Raw genomic sequence first — 23662 nt, 5'->3', positions numbered from 1 at the left:
TTTGTGTGAAACTTATCTTTTTTTAAAAATTGAGGTATAGTTGATGGTACAATATTATATAAGTTTCGGGGGTACAACATAGTGATTCACAATTTTTAAAGGTTATATTCCATTTATGGTTATTATAAAATATTGGCTATATTCCCTGTGTTGTACTATATATCCTTGTAGCTTATTTATTTTATACATCGTAAACCCCTACCCTTGAAGGTTACCTTTTCACAAATATACCTGCGAGTGTGTAGAGTGCTACCTGTATTTGACTGCTTTGCTCTACTGAAGAGATGCATTTTGTGTCTGCTTTCAGTGAGTTAATTGTAAAAGAGAGTTGTATAGAGCTAACTGAATCCTTGGAATTGTTTTTTCTCAGGGAGATGGTGAAGGAAATTGTTTCTAATTAAAACTGTATGTAAAACAAACAAATAAAATTTATTCTTTATTCCCAGATTAGAAATGATACTTGGCAAATTTGATGAAGTGCAAAATTCAGGTGGTATGATTTTGAGTGCCTGCAAAGGTAAGAATAATTAAGTTATTCCAGTTCTCAAACATTTCTAAGATTATTTAGCAAAGTTTTAGACACTAAAATATGTCTTCAAGTCAACTATTATATCACTGATTCAGCAAATTTGACTTTGTGGCTTAAAACTTGTTTAGGATAACAAAGTCTTTACATCCTGCTGATCATTACCTATCCTCTGACTCTTTTGGAGTAAGTGAAAATTTAATAATGGGTTAATTGTGTAAAATGATACTATTCTTTTGCCTTATATTTGGTATCTTCTGGGTTGAAGATATGATGACCCTCTTGCCGTCTATGGTCTGTGCACAATATGTGTTTTTTACTCTCAGAGTAATTGTGTTTTTTTTAATTTATTTTTTTAATTGAAGTATAGTTGATTTACAGTGTTACGTTAATTTCTGCTGTACAGCACAGTGACTCAGTATATACATATATGCTTTTTTTTTTTGGCTGTGTTGGGTCTTTATTGCTGCGCACGGGCTTTCTCTAATTGCGTTGAGTGGGGGCTACTCTTCACTGTGGTGCACGGGCTTCTTACTGCGGTGGCTTCTCTTGTTGCGGAGCACAGGCTCTAGGCACGTGGGCTTCAGTAGTTGTGGCACGTGAGCTCAGTAGTTGTGGCTCGTGGGCTCTAGAGCGCAGGCTCAGTAGTTGTGGCACAGGGGCTTAGTTGCTCCACGGCATGTGGGATCTTCCCGGACCAGGGCTCGAAGCCGTGTCCCCTGCATTGGCAGGCGGATTCTTAACCACTGAACCACCAGGGAAGTCCTCTACATTCTTTCTTATTTTCTTTTCCATGATGGTTTATCCCAGGATATTGAATATAGTTCCCTGTGCTATACAGTAGGACCTTGTTTATTCATTCTATATATAATAGTTTTCATCTACTAACCCCAAATTCCCAATCCATCCCTTCCCCACCTTCCCTCCCCCTTTGTAACCACAAGTCTGTTCTCTCTGTCTGCGAGTCTGTTTCTGTTTCATAGATAGGTTCATTTGTGCCGTATTTTAGATTCCACGTATAAGTGATATCATATGGTATTTGTCTTTCTCTTTCTGACTTCACTTAGTCTGATAATCTATAGTTGCATCCATGTTGCTGCAAATGGCATTATTTCGTTCTTTTTTATGGCTGAGTAGTATTCCATTGTATATATGTACCACATCTTCTTTATCCATTCACCTGTCGATGGACATTTAGGTTGTTTTCATTGTAGACTTTTTAATGATGGCCATTCTGACTGTTGTGAGGTGGTACTTCATTGTAGTTTTGATCACTAATAATTAGTGATGTTGAGCATCTTTTCATGTGCCTCTTGGCCATCTGTATTGTATGTCTTCTTTAGAGAAGTGTCTGTTTAGGTCTTCTGCCCATTTTTCGATTGGGTTGTTTTTTTTGTTTTTGTTGAGTTGTATGAGCTGTTTGTATATTTTGGAAATTAAGCTCTTGTTGGTTGCATCGTTTGCAATTATTTTCTCCCATTCCATATGTTGTCTTTTTCTGTGTGTGTGTGTGTTTTTTTTTTTTTTTTAATGGTTTCCTTTGCTGTGCCAAAGCTTGTAAGTTTGATTAGGTCCCATTTGTTTATTTTTGTTTTGCCTTGGGAGACTGACCTAAGAAAACATTGGTACAATTTATGTCAGAGAATGTTTTGCCTATGATCCCGGAGTAATTGTTTTAGTTAGATGCTTTTAGTAGAAATTGTAGGGTTGATTACTCTGTTACACCTATGTGTAGAGTATCAGTGATCATACTAGTGAAGAGACACAGCCATAGGAACTTCACCAGTGTAATCATTTTTGGCTTCTTAATTAGAATGAGACCAAATTGGAATTCAAGGAGGTTTGGAGTTGGTATCTGGCATTTATTTGATCTTTTGGTTGCTCTTCTTTTTGTAAGGTTGCTAAATTGTGTTTGGTCTTATTGGGTAGCATTTACCTTCAATCCTTAAGTATTAATTAACCATATATGTGAAGAATATATTCTATTTCCAAAGATAGTATAGGTGGTTTTTCTACCTGGGAAAGTAGGTTCATATTAAAGATAGTATGCTTAGCTTAGTAATGTGCATGATGTTGGAGAAAAAATTTGGTGTATGAGTTATTATAGTCAAATAATAGGAAAGCTAGTTACTAATATAATTTGGTTCTCTTTTGCTGGATAAACCAAGACCAAGCCTTGTTGTATTGCAGGAAGGCAGATGGAGTGAGAGAATTTAGTGTTAAAAAGATTGTGTCTACCCTAATCTAAACTTAGTTACAGAAGCATAAATTATCTTCAGCACTACCAATTCTCACCCTGATTGCCAGCTGTTTCTCACTCCTCTCCTCTAAATAGGTGTTTTAAGTACCTTGTCCTTATTTTTCCAGCCGTTACCACTGTCCATTTCCATAGAAACCAGAAACAGCAAGAAGATGGAGAATTGTTAAAATTCCTTGAATTAAGACTTGTGTGTTTTCATATCATTTACACTACATACTCATTTATGTATTCCAGACTATGTAGTTACAGCCCTATGAAGAAAAGTATAATGTGTACTAAAAATTTAAGATATTTATTATTTGGATATGGTTTATTTTGAAAGTATTGTCCTTCTTGTATTTTGTGAGGTTATTTCTGTTACCTTCAAAATAGAAGATTTTTTTTGTTTCCTATTCTTTTAGCTCCCATTTCTTTTTCTTTTCATTATCTCTCCACAAACAGGGACGTTTGGGGTTAGTATCTGGCATTTATTTCTCTTGGAGAGAGTTTTCAGAAACCTTTCTGTTTTGGAGATTATAATCTGAATATTGCAAGTATAGTCAAATGTGAATGTTAAAGTGTATAATATACTTATTGGTGTGTAAAAATTGGTCATGATTATTTTGATGACAGTATTAAGCTGTCATTGAAAAATACTTTAATGGCTCTGTTAATAAGGGACGAGACTAGAAGAGGAAAGCCCATTTATCATGTTGGTAGGTCCCAGGGCCCAAGCCTCTTTTTCCCCTTGTCTTTATTCTCTTTCAGTGATTTAATCCAGCCCAAAAGCTTCAAATGATAACTATTTGCTGATGAGTCCTAAATATGTAGTTCTAGCCTTTATTTATCTCTATGTGCTCTAGATCTGGGAGCCTGTGGCCTCAACAACATTTCCATTTGGATGTCTAAGAGACATCTCAGGCTTAACAGGTCCAAAAGTTAAAGCCTGTTGTCTCTTCCTTTCCCTCAAAACTGTTCTTCCCCCAGTTTACCCATTTCAATCAGTGGCACCACCATCAGCTCAGGCTAGGAAATTTCCTGATTAGAATTAGTTAGCGTTGACCTCCCATTCTAACTAGTCATTTTTGCCTCTGAAATTCTAATATATGCCAAATTTGCTTATTTTTTTCCATCTCCACTGCTAAAACCCTACTCTAAGTCTCCTTTAGCTTTTACCTGCATCACTGCAATAGATTTCTGTTCCATGTTTGACCCCTGGGATCTATTTTCTACCCAGAAGTGAGAGTGGTCTTCTTAAAATGTAGACGGATTATGTCACAACAGTGAAGAAGACAGGACGGTTAAAGTTTTTTTGCCTCGAGGAGCCTACATTCTAGTGAGAGAGATAGATCATAAACAAGTAAACAGGGGCTTCCCTGGTGGCACAGTGGTTGAGACTCTGCCTGCCAATGCAGGGCACACGGGTTCGAGTCCTGGTCTGGGAAGATCCCACATGCCGCGGAGCGACTAGGCCCGTGAGCCACAATTGCTGAGCCTGCGCGTCTGGAGCCTGTGCTCTGCAACAAGAGAGGCCGCGATGGTGAGAGGCCCGCGCACCGCGATGAAGAGTGGCCCCCACTTGCCGCAACTGGAGAAAGCCCTCGCACAGAAACGAAGACCCAACTCAGCCATAAATAAATAAATTAATTAATTAATTAAAAAAAAAAACAAGTAAACAAATGGATATCCAGAGTGATTACAGTTGGTAATGGAAGAAATACAACTACTCTTTGTTTAATGAATTTAATGAAATTAACTTAAATTATTCCTTAAAATCCTTGCTGCTAAGTGAAAAGCCATTAAATGAAAAAGTTATTTCTTAATTTTTCCTAACTAACATTATGTTATGTTTCATCCCAACCCAAGATGCTTGAATAATTTTCACAGGTAGAAAAATACATCAATTGAGCACTGAAAACAAATTTTTATAACTAGCAATTTGAAGGCAAATAAATAGTTTACACCTAAAATAATGAATGAAGTTTTATTCGACTCCTTTTTTATTTCTGCACAATTTTTCCCCACATAATTTTCAGTCCCTGTTGGCTCATGGTTATTGTGCACTCAAACTAAAACTTGAAAATAAAGTTATAGACCAGGAAAACATTTAGGACAAAATAAAGGCTCATCATGGAAAATTGTGGAAATAGTTCATGCACACAACAGATTGAAGAGCTATTAAAGATACTACCTCTCTTCTCTCTCACTTGGTGTACATATGCAAAGCAAATTATTGTGAGTTCACCCAAACATGGCATTCTGTTCGGATTTGTTTCATCTGATATTCTGTGACTAGAAACTATTATGGTAAGTAAAAATTTTTAGTGTGTCTTTGCCTGAAACCATAATAATGAAATATCACACTTCTTTCATATATTCATTGAGGGTGTTTGGGGATGAAAAAATCATTTTACTAAATACAGACAAAAACAAACAAAAACCCAGAGGATTTGTTGTAAAGGTGGTATAACTTTTTAAGAGCCACTGCAGTTAAAAGTTATTATCTACACAGTCATTAAGTGAAGTAAATAGGGTATGGAGATGTGAAGTAACTCAGTGATGCCACTTTAGATAGAATAGTGGGGCAAGCGTCTCTCAGAGTTGTCATATTTGAATTGAGACTTGATAAAGGAAAAGGAGCTAGTCATTGGATACATGGTAGGAAAAATGCTTTGGGCAGAGAAAATGTGACCATAAAGGCCGAGAGGTGGAAAAGGACTTAGTATATTTGAAGAAAGGAAGGAAGGCCAGGGCTGACTGGAGCCTAGTGAGGCTAGGGCTCTGTTGGAAGGGAGACCGTGTATGAGAGAAATTGGAAAAGTAAGCAGGAACCATTATATGAGGGTCTTGTAGGCCTTGGGAAGAGTTTGTAGACTTCTGGGAGTAGGAAGGGTTTTAGGTTGGAGAGGCATGTGGTAAGTGAGAGTGACATGGCCCAACACTATCTTACATACATTTATTGTTCGGAAAAATTGTCTGTTTCTTTATTTCCTCTTCCTTCTGCCTCTTCTCCCCTTATGCATGTCTTGATATATAACTTTACATCTCATGCTTTTGTCTCTGATTTCTTTCATGATTGCCATATCTACGCTTTTAAGTTTTGATTGAACTCTTTGACTTGATTTTCTAGAGCATTAGTTCAGCACACTCAAGAACACAAAGTAAATTCTATTATCAGAGATTTGAGCATGTCGTTTAATTTGGGAATAGTGAGAAATGCATGGCATTTTTTTTTTTTTTTGTCGAGGGTTTTTCAAGCCTGACTTTAATTCTTGTATTATAGAGTAAGTTAGGCAGAATCCTTAAGTGCAGTGGAATTAGCTCTGCTATTAGAAGGAAACTGGATTTAAAATTAATCAAATCATGGCTGAAAGAAGGCAACACCAGCCCTGTAGGAAGGAAAACACTGAAAGTTGCAGGCCCCCCTGTGATTATGGCAGGGTCTGGTGTTTTCTAGACAGGCTCCTATGCTAACTGAGATATAAACACGGACATGTTGGTGGCTGTGACTGCAAGTCTTTTTCTTTTTCACTGAAAAAACCATATGTAATTCTGATTTGTCAAGTGTGTGTAGGACCTAATGCAGTCTTGGCATGTAATCATTGTAAAATATTTCCCAGCTTCTCTCTTTAAAAACAATTGCTAGGAAAAGCATTGTTTTAGGAGGCTGGCAATAAACTAAACCACAGAAATTAGGCTTTGAAATTACCTTGATATTTGGCAAAAGAGGTAATGAGGTAACTTGCAGTCTAGTTTATAACACACCCTTTGGTGAAAAGCAAAGCAGCCCTTTTCTTAGGTTGATTTAAAAATGTATCTGTTTGTGACCATGAGCTCCAGGGCCTTCTTGGAGCTTGACAATGTGCTGATGGTTGTGCAGCTTGGATGGAGGGTGCTCCGTGTCCCTGCAGCTGCGCACTGGCCAGGTTCTGTCTCCTCCACCAGAAGCAAGCTTTGTTCCGTGTGGCCCTGCCGTCTGCATACAGAGCAGCCTTTGATGGGCTGCCTTTGACGTGATTTGTTTACGGCAGCCAGAAATGCTTCCTGCATAATGAGAGCAGTTAATCATGGAAACTGGGCTCTTCCTGTTTATGCACTTCTAGCAGTCTTCTGTTGTAAATATTAAAAGGTAACGGCAAAAGGATGAAAACCTTTTAAAAAGGCACAAATCATTTAATTCATCAGATCATGTGATTGCTACCGATTACATGGATATCTTTAGGGAAGCAGAAAATGATTGCTGAACACATGCCTTGTGTTTTGATGATTGCATTAAAAGTCCCTCAGTGGGATGGCATTTATTGGCTCCCAGAGCTTTTCTGACATTAAATTTCAGGCAGCCAGCACAAGGAGAAACACCGTAACGTATATCTAATCTCATATGTACAGTTAAAGAATAATCTTGATCAAGCTCTGCTAGGCTTTGCTAAATAGACGAGGGCTTTCAGCAAGACCCCAGACTTTTATTTTGAAGTGGAGTAGCAGCTGTTGGCTATTGCGGTGCAGAGCTGCAGCGGCCTGGGTCACACAGAGCTCCGGGTGTCTGCAGGGTGTCTGCAGGGTGTCTGCAGGCTGCAGGCCGAGCCCAGTGGCGCAGGCACCGAGCTGCATTTATTTGCTGTGCTGTTTGACCTGTTGGTTTGAGAGAGCTCCCTGGACCATCTGAATGGCTATGGGAGATGGTGAGTAAGATTTATTTTTCTTTTTTTTGCTTGTGCTATACACTTCCTTTTAAAGTGACAGTCATCTGCTGTATAAGAAATATATTTCTCCTAAAGAACGAAGGACACTTTGTGTGGTGTATGTGTGTGTGTGTATACACACACACTCGTATGTTCATGTGTGCACGTGTGTGCGTACTTGTCATTTGGTATCTTTTTCTACTTGATATGTCTGTATGGGATCTGGCAAATATAAGATGACAGTTTATCTTGCAACCCAAGCAAACCCTCTGTCTTTGGTGGTGGATATAAAGGGATGTTCGAAGAAACATGGAATAATGTAAAAGCTTTGAAGAGAGAACATGGCCTTTGGAAGAATGACAGATTTGGCAGGAAGGTTTAGTTGCTAGCTTGATATCTTTCCTGTTGTATTTGACAACAAGTAGAATTCTGTGGTGATAAAGTATATAAAGAAGCAAAATGGCTTGCCATGGACACTTTCAATTGATATGCTTGTGATTTGTCAATGTCCCTAGTAAATAGTTCTCTAGAAAATATTTAGTCTTTTACAAATTCTATACAGGTATAATTTGATCAAAAATTGATTTTGCCAGTGTTTTATTGTGATAAGAATAATTTTAAAAACATATGTAGTGCTGTATAGTTTTCCAAAGCACTTGAGTATACTTATTGTACATTAATTCCTAAAGTACAAATAACTGTGAAGCGTACAGAGTATTTTGGTATTTCCATTTCACAGATTGGGAAACTAAGGCTTGTTGAGATTATAAGTCCCAGATCCAGGCACAAAGCAAACCAGAATCAAATCCGGAGCCTCAAATGTGCATTCAATATTGTCCTTCATGACACTTAATACTTGAGCATTTTTTTTCATTATTAAACATTTTGTTAAGATGCTTAGAGGTATAGTTTATAATTGCATCAACACCAGAGATGTGTACGAAGGGGAATTTGAGGTTACTTCAAACATGTTTTGTGTATTTTTCACTACGTTCTTTAGGAAGACTGGTCTGTATTTGGGAGTTCTAACTCTAACAGTTTCAGCCTCCTTTTATGACTGTATAATGACTTCTCTCTAAGGAGTTTGTCCCCTTGGGACAATGAGGAATAGGGTGCAAACTTATCAAAAGGATGATATTGGTAAACAGTCATTCAAACTTTTATACACATGTTAATGGAAATATGATACTAAATCTGGTTTTGCGTATTGTTATAGTTTATCCCAAGAATTTACATAAATGTTTTATATGTCCTTATAGAAATAAATAACAATATAAACTTCTAATTTTTAAGGCAAAAGCCATCAAAATTAACAAATTAAGTTCTCATATACTTAATGGCATTGCCAGTTTGTTTGTTTGATTGTTATTTCTAAACCTTAATTTACAAGCAACTCTAAATATGCATTTGATTTGGGTCGTATCCAGATTTTATTTCTTTTTAAGCATTATAAGTTTCAATGGCTATCAATGTATATTTATTTAATTTTTCTTTTTTCAAATAATACTGAATACATTCAGACTGTTTAGGAATGCACTGATTTTTAAAAAATCAAAGTAACAACCTCATAAAGCTCAGAGGGTAACCTTCCTGCATAGTCTCTTCTTTAAAATGGAAATACATTTATTGGATTTTTATTGATAAAGTAATACATCTTTATTAAAAAATTAAACACCCAAACAGTAGTAACAGGTTATCTTGGGATTTATAGTTCTTAACAGTTTCATATATACTCCTCTGTATATTAGTCTCTCTCACGTAATACACATACATCATACTAGTATCATGTGAACACATATAACAAATGGATTATGTTATTCCTAACCTATTTTGTTTTTTATTCTTTAATACACAAATATCTTCTCTTTTTATAAATTCAAACAATGCAGATAAAGCAAAAATCCTCTCAGAACCACCTACAAGCCCCAAGGCGAGGGATAAGCAGAGATGAACACTTTTATTAGTTTGGAGTTTGTCTTTTTATACCTTTTACTCTGCCTTAACATACATATTAAGTATCAAAATAAATTATTTTGTTTTTGACCATGTTTACATAAATGGCATCATTCTTAACATATTTTTGCCATTTACTATGTCCACTCAATATCACATAGTGATCTTTTTTTATGCCATCATGTGTAACTGTTTTATTTGTTTGAACTGTTGCACAGTATTCCATAGTATGGATATATCATAACCATTTCTTGTGGAATTTCAGGTTGCTTAATCACATATAACTTTTCTAAATGATTCTGAAATAAGCACCTTTGTACAAATCATGTGTGTGTGCACATATATATTTTTTTAAATAATTGGAAGTTGAATTTCTGGATCAAAGTTTTTATTCATTTCAAATTGTGTTAGCTATCTCTAATTTCCTCCAAAAGAGGCTTTTACCACTTACATTCCCACCACAGTGCCTTCTATCTTGCATTCTTTTGAGTTCTCATTATTATTAATCTTTTTAAAATTTGCCTATCAGATGGGTGAAAAATATCTCACCCTTTTAAAAAACATCTTTCTAATAAGGTTGATCATCTTCATACGTTTGGTTGTTGTATTTTCTTTTTTGTGGATTGCTTTCTGGCATCTTTAGCCAACTTTCTGGTTTTGACTTTTTTGTTTACTTATAGTTGCTCTGTATGTCTGGCTATTAATCTGTTATCTATTAAATATATTATATAAGCTTAACTTCAAGGCCATATGAAAGATTTTATTTATTAACAGTTTTATTTCTAGACAAACTCAGATTTGTGAAGCACTGTAATGACTATCAGTTGAAGAGTTGTCGGGGTGGCTTTCAGGTGCCTTTCTGTTAGTTGTCTTTATCCTCACCTAAGAATATAAAACCAGGCAGTCAGATGATTGTGAAGTAGCTCTGGGCAGTCAAACCAGATAGAGTTAAAAACCTGTAGGATTATTATGTGGCGCTGAGCCCTGAAATCTGCCTCAAAAGCTCACGAGAGGAATTTGGCCTTTTGTTGTTATGCTGAAGAGTGGCTGGAAAGAAATAAGGTTTTGTTGCAAATAGACTGTTTCTAAACTTTAAACATTTCAACACAATCTATTATTCCAAACACTGAATCTCTTAAAAAATCATACAAGCGATGATATAACCTTGCCGTTCTAGAGGTAAGCCTTTTGGGACCACTCCAAACTGACATATAACTACTGGTCTGGGGGATAGGGAACAATAGCAAGAAATTAATGTTGAATAGATCTCTATTCTTCGAAACCCTTGAATATTCTATGTGATATACTAGGATTGGATAATTTAAGTCACTGAAAGAAAGCAACCCTTTAACTTACTGGCCAAAAGGCCAAGCTTTTCTTCTAGGAGCAGTAAGGGAAAAAAAGGGTCTATGAGGAGAAAAAGTAAATTACAAGGGAGAAAAAAATGGGCATTAGAAGCAATAAAGGCAGATAAGTAGTGGGAACTAAGATTGAAAATCTTGATACAGACCCATTTACCCATCTGGGTCAAAAGTGTTGGACATCAGTAGCAAGTTATCCTCAAACATGATGTTGCTAATGAACCTGAATCTTCAAGAAAAGATTTACATCTTTTCTTTGTATACATGTAGAATGTATAGTAGATGTTCTTGACAGCTGTTATAACCAAGCTATAGCTGTCATGAAATTTTAACTACCTGAAATGACTACATTTTGTAAAGATTCTAAATAAGCCTTATTATGAGGCTCATTTATTGTTTAGTTTGATATTATGGTTATCATGAATATGTTGTTATTTACTTTATTAATACCAAATAACGGTTTAAATTGTGTTTAGCTTTTTACTTCACTGAACTATTGAAGGTCTTAAATTTTTAAAGGCCCCTTTAAAAAGGAGGGTAAAGTCTTCAGATATTTTTTAACTAGTGAGTTAATATCTACCTAGAAATTTTAAGAGAGTTTATCAAATTTCTTGGCCTCTCTTAAACTTTGTATGGAATAAACTTTATTTTTAATAAATAAAATAGTTAACTATTTAAGATTAACTGTGCTGTTGAACACAGTATCTTCATGTGAATATTAAAATTCTGGTGATTAGGGACTTCCCTGGTGGCGCAGTGGTTAGAATCTGCCTGCCAATGCAGGGGACACGGGTTCGAGCCCTGGTCCGGGAAGATCGCACATGCCACAGAGCAACTAAGCCCGTGTGCCACAACTACTGAGCCGGCGTGCCACAACTACTGAAGCCCACGCACCTAGAGCCCGTGCTCCACAGCAAGAGAAGCCACCACGATGAGAAGTCCATGCACCACAACGAAGAGTAGCCCCAGCTCGCCACACTAAAGAAAGCCCGTGCGCAGCAACGAAGACCCAATGCAGCCAAATAAATTAATTAATTAATTAAATAAATTTATATTTTAAAAAAATCTGGTGATTATTTTATTTTGAAGCACTTTGATTTTCAGTTTCTAATCACTTTACTGAAATTTTTCATTTTAGTTTAAATTGAAGACATTCTTATTTTTTACTATTTGATTATTTTACTTCTGAAAGCTTGTGATTCTCTTTAGCCCTGGGAAATCTTTTTTTTTTTTTTTTTTTTTAAGTTTCTCCCCTTCATAGTTTAGCCTATCCTATGGAATATTATTAGTCTGATATTGAACCTTCTAGGTTGATTCACTGTGTCTTTTATGTTTGTATTCTCTCTTACATTTATGCTTTTCTCTTTTATTCTGTGTTCTGGGAGATTTCCTTGACACTCTTATCCAGTTCTTCTATTAAATTTTAATTTTGGCAAACAAAAGTTTAAATGGTTCTAAAAACTGTCTTTTTTCCTTTTCTGGTGGTTCCATTTTTACAGAATGCACGTGCACACCTGTGTGCAAAATATTGAGCTCCCTGAGTTGGGGGTGGGAGGAGCTTAATGATGAAATCATTCCATAGGTTTTCAGTTGTTCCTTACTAATCAGCTCTGTATTTGCTGGCTTAGAAACTGTCACTTCTGTCATTCTACAAGGTAGATCAGTTCTCTCTGCTGTTTCATTCTGCTTCTGAGAATTCTAAGTTGCAGCTTTGCTATGGTATTCTTCAAAAGCCTTCCATCCTTTTTATTTGCATCTTATAAGAAATTGTTGCTATCTTTAGGTGCTGATTTCACATACTCTCTGCCTTGCTTCATTTTCTTTGCTCTTATGATTTTGCTTATCATTTTTTGGGGTTCCATTGCAGGGTTTTGGGCAAGAGAGTAAACGTGTTCAAGTTACCGTAAATTTTTAAGGAAAAATTTCAAACATACCCCGAAATAGAGAATATATTATGACAGACCTTCCTTACCACCAATTATCCAGCTTCAAGAAATTATCCATACATAGGCAATCTTTATTCATCTGTATCCCTACCTATCTGCCCCAGCCCTACTATCCTGCTGGACTGGGATGTGTTTGTGTGTACATACACACATGCACTCCTACTCATATATAAAATAAAGTAAAACATCTTTTTAAGAGACACTTACAGTACCATTTTCACATCTAAAAAAAGTAACCCATAGTATCAAATGTTCAGTTTTCACATTTCCTCGATTGTTTCATAAATATCTTTTGACAGTGAATTAGGATTCAAACAAGGCTCACCATTGCAGTTAGTTGATATATCTCTTAAGCCTCAGTTCATCTCTTTCTTTTTTTCTCCACTTGCCATTTATTTGTTGAAGAGAAAAACATCTGAGAGTTGCCAGCATATATAGAAGATATTTAAAACTGTTGAGAATGGATGAAGCCATTTAGAAAGTGTGTTTGGGAGAGAAGGAGGATGTTCAACATTAGTGGTTGAGTAAAGGAGGAAGATACTGAGCTACAGGGACTTGTGAGGTCAGAGGAAAGCCAAGGAGAGTATCCTATTGTAAAAGCAGAGTGGAGAGTGACAACTAAAATGTTTTTGAGTTTTCTGAGACACTTATGGTACAATAGCTTACAGGATTATTGTTTCCTAGTCTCAGTTGCTAATTTAGCTATGACCATGGTCATTGCTGGATATGCAAGTATATAAAACAGTTTAGAAATCCAAAGCCCTTTTGCTCAATCGCTTTAATTAGCATAAGGAAGGATATAGCTTCAAGTGAAAAGCGGAACTTTGGTATAAGAAACTACTTAATGTGAAAGAGTATATTTTTTGCATGAAAATCTGTGACATGGGTTCTTACTGAACTGGTTGGTTCACTGAAGAAAATACCAAATGAATTCTCTCTTTTTTTTTTTTTTTCTTGAGAAATGGTTTAAAGTTTTGGCTTGCTCTTTTGTTTGCCATGTAAGATGGAGCAGTTTTTCATATTTTATATGAATTCAGAAGCAGAAATTTCAGGTTTTCAAATACATGTACCCATAAAAGTGAAGTGGAATGTTTAAATATATGGGTTTCATTTGAAGGGAAAAAGAAAAAAGGGAAGGGACTTGATTATGGTAATATGAATTTACTATTTTATGTCGGAAACCGTGGGGACCAGCTGTGTTTTGGAATTCAGAATATGTCAGATTTTAGAAAAGTAATATGGCCATACACCATACATTGTATAACAACTCCAGATGGGTCTGAGGCTATACCTTGTAATCAAACATATTAATATTTTTGCAGTTAAATGTATACAAATTCACAGTGAGTAAAATACACATAATAAATAGTCTCTTGTCAGTTCACATCATGTTTTGCTATAAACTGAGTTCAAATCAGTTCAGATTTTGCCAGCAAATGAATTTAAAGAGACAAAACAAGTAAAGGTGGACTTTAAGAGCCTTTTGGCTTTCAGGTATGCAGGTATGGGATCGTGGGCCTGTAATACCTCAGTGTTTGCTGAGGACAGTTTCCAAGTGTTATATGAAGGGAACAAAAGGTAAAGCCTTATCCTACTTGGGCTTCTTTCCCCCCCCCCTCAATTTTTGCCTGTCCCTCCCCCCCTGCGATATCCCCCTCCCTATCTCCATCATCCTCATTTCCAGCGCTCTTCTTTATTTCTACCTCCTCTTCCATCACCATCTCTTCCAACTCTCCTCCTCGTCAACTCCTCCTTCTCCGTCTTTATCTCTTTCTCCTACTCTTAGGAGCTCCTCTCCTCCTTTTTCTCTCTTTTCCATCATACACATAACCACTGCAGCCTGCTCACTTTATTAGTTTATGTCCTCTAGTACTTGTTAATATGTTCATCCTTTTCAGTTTCTGCACCAGACCATAGTATTGTCATTTTGAAACATTGGAGTGAGAAGAGAGGTGTCAACATAATCACGATTTATAGGTTACTTTTTGTATTTGATCCTTTTTTTTTTTTTTTTTTTGGCCACGCCACGTGGCATGTGGGATCTTAGTTCCCTGACCAGGGATCAAACCTGCACCCCCTGCATTGGAAGTGTGGAGTCTTAACTGCTGGGCCGCCAGGGAAGTCCCTTGATCTTTTTTTTGTTTATTCAATTAATATTGAAGCACCTACTATATGTATCCTAGGTGATTTTTTTTCTGATTTATCTTCTAGTTCACTAATGATCCCTTGAGCTGTGTCTAAAATCTACTGTTATGCCTGCCTACTGAATTTAAATTTCAGTTATTGTATTTTTAATTTTAGAAGTTCTGTTTTGGTTGTTTTAAAAAAAAATCTATGTCACTTTGAAAATAACTTTCTTATCCCTGAGTTATTTTCAAGCTTGCCTAGTAAAAGCTTCCAAGTACAGGTGTTTTATAGCCTGTGCTTAATAATTCTAAAATTTGAATTCGAAATTCTAGGACCTTGATAATTCTAGGATCTGTTCCTATTGTCTGTTCTTCTTCTGTTTATTCTTGCTCATGGTGTCTTGTTTCCTGTCATGCCAAGTGATCTTTGGAAAATTATTTGTGCAAATAATGTGAGGCCAGAGAATTTCTTCCAGGAAAAGTTTGCATTTGCTTTTGCTATTGCTTGGGAGTACTACCAGTGTGAGCCTACTGAGTTGTTTTTTTTAAAAACATCTTTATTGGAGTATAATTGCTTTACAATGGTGTGTTAGTTTCTGCTTTATAACAAAGTGAATCAGTTATACATATGTCCCCATATCTCTTCCCTCTTGCGTCTCCCTCCCTTCCACCCTCCCTATCCCACCCCTCTAGGTGGTCACAAAGTACCGAGCTGATCTCCCTGTGCTATGCGGCTGCTTCCCACCAACTATCTATTTTACATTTGGTAGTGTATATAGGTCCATGCCACTCTCTCACTTTGTCCCAGCTTACCCTTCCCCCTCCCCGTATCCTCAAGTCCATTCTCTAGTAGGTCTGTGTCTGTATTCCCGTCTTGCCCCTAGGTTCTTCATGACCATTTTTTTTTTTTTTTAGATTCCATAATATGTGTTAGCATATGGTATTTGTTTTCCCTCTTTCTGACTATTTCACTCTGTATGACAGACTCTAGGTCCATACACCTCACTACAGATAACTCATTTCGTTTCTTTTTATGGCTGAGTAATATTCCATTGTATATATGTGCCACATCTTCTTTATCCATTCATCTGTCAATGGACACTTAGGTTGCTTCCATGTCCTGGCTACTGTAAATAGAGCTGCAATGAACATTGTTGTACATGACTCTTTTTGAATTACGGTTTTCTCAGGGTATATGCCCAACAGTGGGATTGCTGGGTCGTATGGTAGTTCTATTTTTAGTTTTTTAAGGAACCTCCATTCTGTTCTTCATAGTGGCTGTATCAGTATACACTCCCACCAACAGTGCAAGAGGGTTCCCTTTTCTTCACACCCTCTCCAGCATTTATTGTTTGTAGATATTTTGATGATGGCCATTCTGACTGGTGTGAGGTGATACCTCATGTAGTTTTGATTTGCATTTCTCTAATGATTAGTGATGTTGAGCATCTTTTCATGTGTTTTTTGGCAATCTGTATATCTTCTTTGGAGAAATGTCTATTTAGGTCTAGGTTTTTAAGAAGACTTTTGTAAATGTACATTTTATCCAGTGTGTATAGTTGTTTGTCTTTGGTGTTTTCATTTCAAATAACCTAGTAACACTTTTACTGGAGACAGAGGTGTCTCTGTACTATGAAAAATGCTGTTCTGAGTGCTGTTCTACTAGTTGGAGATATGGCAGTGTGCAAAATAGACCAAAGTTCTCACTCTAATAGATAATGCATTTCAGTGGGAGGAGACAGGTAATAAAATAAGTAAAATATGTAAATGGTAAGTGCTAGAGAGAGAAATAAAGCAGGGAGGTAGGGATAGATCAGTAGCATCAGGATGGTGGAAAGTTTATAATCTTAGTATCCAAAGGGGACCTAATTGAGAAACTCATAGATGAACAAACACATGAAGGAGGTGAGTAAGCAGTGTGGCTATGGAGGGGAGGAGCATTCTTGGCAAACAGGTGCAGAGCCCCTGATATGAGTCACAGCAAGAAGACTAATGGGACTGGTTGGAGAGAAAGGTGGAGAGTGAATAGGAGATGAGGTTGGAGAGACCTACGTGGTATCTAAGGTCTCACAGATCTTGGAGTCCTGGTAGGCCTTTTTATGGCGTCATAGGAGGATTTTGAGCAGCAATGTGATGTAACTTTGTTCAACTCAGGACATTATGTTGAGAATAAACTCTAGGGGGGCAGAGGTGGGGAGCAGGAGGAAGCGTTAGCTATGACAGTTACCCCAGGATTGTTCTAGGTGCTGGTGTTACAGTATAAACAAGACAAAGTTCCTGCCGGCTTCCAGTCCACCTTCTGGTTCACTCAGAAGAAGCTGTTATTTCAGGAAGTGGTAGGTGCTCTGAAGAAATATAGGATTTGTTCTGATATTTTATAATTATTAAGAAAATCTTTTTAAGCCTGTAATATTTATAACCTATATATAAACTAAACTACAGAACATTTTAAATTTGGGGGCTTGTGATGATGAATTAGTTTTATGAATTCTTTTTTTTTTTTTTTTTAATTTATATTTATTTTTGGCTGTGTTGGGTCTTCATTGCTGCGTGCAAGCTTCCTCTACTTGGGACGCGTGGGGGCTACTCTTTGTTGCAGTGCGCGGGCTTCTCATTGCGGTGGCTTCTCTTGTTGCGGAGCACGGGCTCTAGGCACGTGGGCTTCAGTAGTTGTGGCACATGGGCTCAGCAGTTGTGGCTCGCGGGCTTAGTAGCTCTGCGGCATGTGGGATCTTCCCAGACCAGGGCTCAAACCTGTGTCCCCTGCATTGGCAGGCAGATTCTTAACCACTGCTTCACCAAGGAAGCCCCTAGTTTTATGAATTCTTTTAGCTAGCTTATGGTCAAGAAAGGTATAATCTTATGGGAAGTGGGTAAAAATTTACTTCCCTCTGTGTTTGTAGATTTGTCTATTTTTCCTTTTAGTTCTTCATTTTTTGCTTTATATATTTGAAGATGTGTTATGTGTGCGTAAAAATGTAAGGTTAATTTTTTTTCCTCCTATTGGATTGGGCTCCTAAATCATTATTAAAAAGTCTCTCTTTATCTCTAGTAATGCTTCTTCAAGGTGCTTTGTTTGAAATTAGTATAGTTATGCCAACTTTCTTTTGGTTGGTGTTTGCCATGGTCTGTCTGTCTCATCATTTTACTTTTTAAATTTTATGTGATCCTTATAGGTAAAGTATATCTCATTTAAGCAACCTGTTTTTAAAAATTCAGTCTTGGTCTTTTACTTGGAATATTTAGTTCATTTACTTTTAAGGCAGTTACTGATGTATTTGATTTTATTTTTGCCACTTTATCTTTTATTTCTATTTTTATCCACTTGTTTTATCTTTTTGTCTCTTCCTGAATCTTTTCAATTAATCAAATCTTTTTTATTATTTATTTTTCTTCTAGTTGTTTATTTATGTATATATTTACTCTTATTTTAGTGGTTTGGCAAACTATTGCTTGCAGGCCAAATCCAGCTGCCCTTCTGTTTTTGTACATAAAATTTTATTGAAACACAGCCACACCCATTTGTTTACATGTCGTGGTATCATTGCTTTAACACTACAGTGGCATAATTGAGTAGTTGTGCAGAGAGACTACATATATGTATGATTTGCAAAGCCTAAAAGATTTACTATATGGCCCTTTATAGAAAAAGTTTGTGTATTCCTGCCGTAGGGCTGTGCTTCTGAAACTTGAGCATGCATCATAATCACTAGGAGGACTTGTTAATACACAGATTGCAGGGTCCCCATCTCCAGAGTTTCTGATTCAGTAGATCTGAGTTGGGGCCTAATAATTTGCATTTCTAACAAATTGCCAGATGATGATCTGGGACCACATTTTGAGTACCACTGCCCTAGAAGTTACAATATGCATCTTTGACTTTATACAACCTAAAATAAATTACTGTGTTTACTACTTCCATATTAATACTAAAAGCCTTAGAACCCTTTGACTTTGTTTGCTTACCTCTTAGGAACACTATTTTATAATAATCTCAGACTGGCCACAACTCATATGTCCATCAACAGTAGAATGGATATTAATAACTTGTGGCACATTCATGCACAATAAAACTATAAGCAATGAAAATGCATTTTCTAAATATTATATTGAGTGAAAAGTAGCTAGGTACTAGAGTACCTATTATATGATTCCTTTTATATAAAGATCAAAAATGGGCAAAACCGACTGTGGTGTTACAAGTCAAGACTAGTTAGCTTTGGTAGGAAATAGTGACTTTTGCGGGGGTCAGTGAGGGTGCTTACAGGATGCTGATAGTGATCTGTTGGTCTGGAGACTGGTTACACTGGCATATTCCTTTTGTGAAAATTAATTGAGCTGCGTACTTTAATCTGTATACTTTTCTCTGCCTTGTTTTGATAAAAAGGTAAAAATTAATTTCCTAAGAGTTTAAGAATGTTGAGTTAATTATTTTTAAGCAGTAGAGATATTTACTCATTTTAATTCTTGTGTGTGTGTGGGAACAGAGAACACCGTTTCCATGGAAACTTCTGGCTACTCAAGTTTTAGTACCTCTCTCTGTAGATTTGTGTATATACTACTCTGTCCCTCTTAGCTACATTTTTTTGTTTCAATATGGTAGTGGCAAATAAAAGCTTATTTGGGATTGTATTAGTGTTTTTAACAGAGCAGTCTCTATAGAGCATAGGTTTTAATTGATCCAAACTGGCTCCCCAATAGCATTATGCTAAAAAATATATATATATTTTTTTAACTAGAAGATACTTTTTTCCTACAAGGTGTGCTATTTAAGAAAAACACTTGCTGAAATGGAATGTGGTTTATGGGTGTCTACTGAATAGTAAATTTAATGGGTATCTGTTTGATTCTTTTTTCCAATAAATAAAACAGTCTTAACACTTGTCTGGTATATATATTTTAAAATATATTCAATAGTTGGACTTGCAGTCCTTTGTAGGGATGATTTTATTCTGCTCGATTTGGGTGTTTGCATAGGTAAGGGATGCAGACTGAAAGGAAGAGATTCTGGCACGTTGATCTGAAGCCTGTGGTAAAGCTCCTTCTCTGCCTCGCCCATCTTGTTTGTCGTGGTTGGTTTGTGCAGGGTCCTAGAGAAAACCATCTTCTTGGACGAGTAAAATGCATACATCTTGTGATTTGGAGGGTGGGGTGGGGGTGGGTGGGTTCATTTTGTATAAGGAGGTTATACTTGTGTGGTTATTTATAAATATTCCAAAAGGAGCTTTGTAGAATATTTTAGAATCATTTATGAGAACAAATTGTTCAGTTTGGTTTCTGTGGCCTAAATAAACAGCAAATTGTAAGATTACATAGTTAATTATGCCAGTAATGAGCACTGTGATACTCCGTATTTTTACTGATGCAATAATAAGCACTCCAGCAGATTGAATATTGCAGAAAACATTTTCTATTTGTATAAATTTTCATGTGAATTAAATAGGAGAAAACAAATGTAGGTTTGTAAACCTTTAGTATTGAATGCCCTTGAAATTTTTATACAGACTAAGGATTGCAACTACATGGAGGATTTTTTAAGAGACATGGAGAATTTTTACCTTTCATCTGGCAGTAGCTGCCATAAGATGATGTCACCTTGTAGCTGATTGGCTGTTACAGCACCTAGGGCAGGGAAGAGAAAGAAAAATGCCGGCACAAACCTCAGTGGTGGTTCTGTGGTTGTTGCTGTCTGTTTTTGACAGAATCTTTGATTAGTATCAAATCTATTGTATTTGGCCATGTGAACTATTCAGAGCATCCTAGGGTGAGGAAAATTAAGAGCTTTCAGAGGAATGAGGCGACTGATTTGCAAACGGATCTGTGATTGTAAGTTGCAGAATCTGGGTATAAGGAATAAGGCAGGGTGTGCTGGAAGATGCAGTATGGGAGGAGCTGGTGGAAAATGCTTAATATGAGTAGCAAAGAAACGAAAAATGCTTTTTACTATTCTTAGAGTTAATGTATTCGGTTTTATGTTTTGACTTAATATATGTAGGTAGGAAATATAATATTGCAGACTGATTTTAAATTATACTGGGTTATTTTATATAGTGTTAGTCAATATATAAATGCTTATTCAAAGGAGCTTTATTTTGTATTATATATCATAGAAATTAATGACTTTATGTATAGCTTTATTTGATTTTGAGTCTTATGGAAAATTGAGCAAAGCTTAGTTCTCTTAAAATACATTTTTCTAATGATTTGTGCAGATAAAAGCTTTGATGATGAAGAATCAGTGGATGGAAATAGGCCATCATAGCTGCTTCAGCCTTCAAGGTGTCCTGCACCTAAAACATCCGGAAATCCTGTCAACAGTGCAAGGAAGCCTGGTTCAGCAGGTGGCCCTAAGGTTGGAGGTATGTATAATCCATTTCAAATCTGATATGCATGCTCATGCCCTTGATATGGCCCACACATACTTAGAACTTTAGAGGAATATGTTTATTCATGACTGCAGCAGGATTGCAGGTCTGGAGAGTCTGTTGCAACACACGAGAAGTGCTGCCTTTTTGAAAATGTTTAAAATATTGTATTTGATATTTCCTGTCAGAACATATGTGAGTTTGTGTTTTCTTGAGAGTATTTATTTTTCAGAGCCATAAAAAGATATTTAAGGGAATTTTTTGGGTTTGGGTTTTGTTTTGTTTTTTGTTTTTGAGGAGAGAGCAGGTTTTTCAGAATTTGGCTATTTTCAGATGCTTTAGTTGTTAAAGAAATATTGTTTTATGTAATGTTCTTATATATTCATCTAGGGCATGAGTCTTAAATACTCTAACATTGGAAAAATGTTTGAAGATACTGGGTATTGAATAGTTTGTCACAATAGGAAATGGGTGGTGGTCAAGTAAAATTGCCTCAAAAATATTTTCTGGATTAGATAATAATAAATAGGAAAAAATAGGTTTTATGCAGTTATACAGAACATAGTACATTCTTTGATCATTTGTAAAAACTATTTCTAGCATATTGTCTAATCTTTGAATTTTTTAATGAGTATTTTTCATATACTAATTAGAAAGTTGTGATTCCTTTTCAGGTGCTAGTTTTGCCAGGTTTTTATGGTAAAATGAATCCTATAAGAAAAAGGGGTAAATATTTAATACTAAAAAGAACAAATAGTTCCTTTCTTTCCCTTTTTTGTTAATCCCTTTGTGTGTTAGTTATAATTTGGGAAAACAGATTTTTCCTTGTTTATGATAGCTGGTGGGAAAGTCATGGTCTTCAGGATTTTGTTTTTTCTGTCTGTAGTTCTTTTAGTAAAAGCAAAAAATGAAAGAAAAATAAACTATATTTTGACCAGGTTCTCTAAGTTGTGTTCTCTTGATCTTTTATACAACCAAAACGTTATTTTCTATGTCATATGATATTCTAAATATAGGAAAACTATTATAAATATTTCATCTTAAATAGTCTTAACTAATATGTCATGTAACCAGCAAGAAAGATGGTATGGTATAGGTATACAACACGCACATATTTGCATGCATATAAATAAATAGATAAATAAAATACTGTTTAAATAGAAATGTCATATTGATTTCTCGGGTATTTCGAGTAATTTATAGTTAGTATTTAATTATTTTCTTTTGTTTGCAATTATAGGGAGTGCATTCTCATCAGATGTTAGTTATTATATCCTATTACATGATGTCTATTATGCATCTTACTTATTTTCTGGTAAAAAGTAAATGACATTCTTTGCTTTCTTACTTGTGTAACAAATGGCTACCTTCACTTACTACAAGGGGAATATTTTTTCTTTATTTTGAGGTATAGGTTTCCAATCTATGATACTATGATAATTATTTTATGAAATTGTCTTATTTGACTTAAAATGGATTAATATTTGAATTCATGGTGAAAATATTTAACATTTTTGTGAATCTGAGCCAGTATTTATAATTAGCTCTGATTTTCATGTTTTACTTTCTTTTCTTAGATGAAAATTGAAGATTGTAAGTTTACCTACCAAAGGTCACTTAATTCTGATTTAATCAAATTGATAAAATCAGATTTCTTTTAAAGAAACAGCAGACTTTCTTAATGCCATTCCCCCTTCTCTGATTTGTAGTCCTACCAGATATGAGAATGTAGGTAGCTTTCATGATTGTAGTCATTAATCTCTCATACAGATTATATTCTCCATCCTGGCAGTGGCCCTTTTGATAAAATAAGGGAGAGACCTTCATTCTTTTTTCATTCTCCTCTTCCTCCACTTCTTCCTCCTCAGTCTTTTGGCAATTGCTTATTCATTCTGCAATTTTTAGTTTGTTTATTTCTTTTGTTGCCATAGCTCATTTAGGTTCATTGCCCATTTTGTAAGAAAAAGCTATAGAGGATACTGATATTGCTTCAGAAATTAATGTTATTCTTGGCTGTCAGCCCTTCTTTGAAAATTTAACTTAGATCTTTTGTTCTTGGCAGAAGCTTATTGATTTTTAAATTAGTTGTAAAATGTTTTCTTAGAGTTGTAGAATCTTTGAGTTAGAAGGGACATTGGGAGTCATATAGTTAAATTTACTATTCAAGTATAGCAATCCCTTTCAAAATATTCCTGATAGATGATTATTCAGCATCTGATTAAATATGTGCTCATGGATTAAAATTTGGGACAAAAACCATCTGCAGTACCACTACGTATAGACATAATCAACTGATAAATTATGATGTACTTTGTTCCAGTTATTTTTATAATAACTTTTCTAACTATTTTTACACATACAAATATTTTCTCAGGAGGAGGACAGAATTGGCACCCTTCCTTTTGTAGTTTTGTATACCTTTTGTCTCATTAATATTTACCCTGATCATTTCCTCATTGTCTTA

At 35.7% G+C, this 23662-nt stretch overlaps 1 protein-coding gene across 1 annotated transcript in view; it reads left to right on the top strand.

Moving 5' to 3' along the window:
• The window catches only part of CLASP2 (cytoplasmic linker associated protein 2), a 176983-nt gene that overhangs the window by 31461 nt on the left and 121860 nt on the right, over positions 1 to 23662 (top strand). Inside the window, 2 exon segments of the mRNA XM_036868146.1 lie at positions 447 to 517; positions 21046 to 21192. Of these exon segments, the coding sequence (XP_036724041.1) occupies positions 447 to 517; positions 21046 to 21192 (218 nt within the window).

This window comes from Balaenoptera musculus, chromosome 11 (assembly GCF_009873245.2).
Source record: "Balaenoptera musculus isolate JJ_BM4_2016_0621 chromosome 11, mBalMus1.pri.v3, whole genome shotgun sequence".
Lineage (NCBI taxonomy): Eukaryota > Metazoa > Chordata > Mammalia > Artiodactyla > Balaenopteridae > Balaenoptera > Balaenoptera musculus.
Note: the sequence above shows the minus strand (reverse complement) of the source record. Positions and strands in the feature narration are given on the sequence as shown.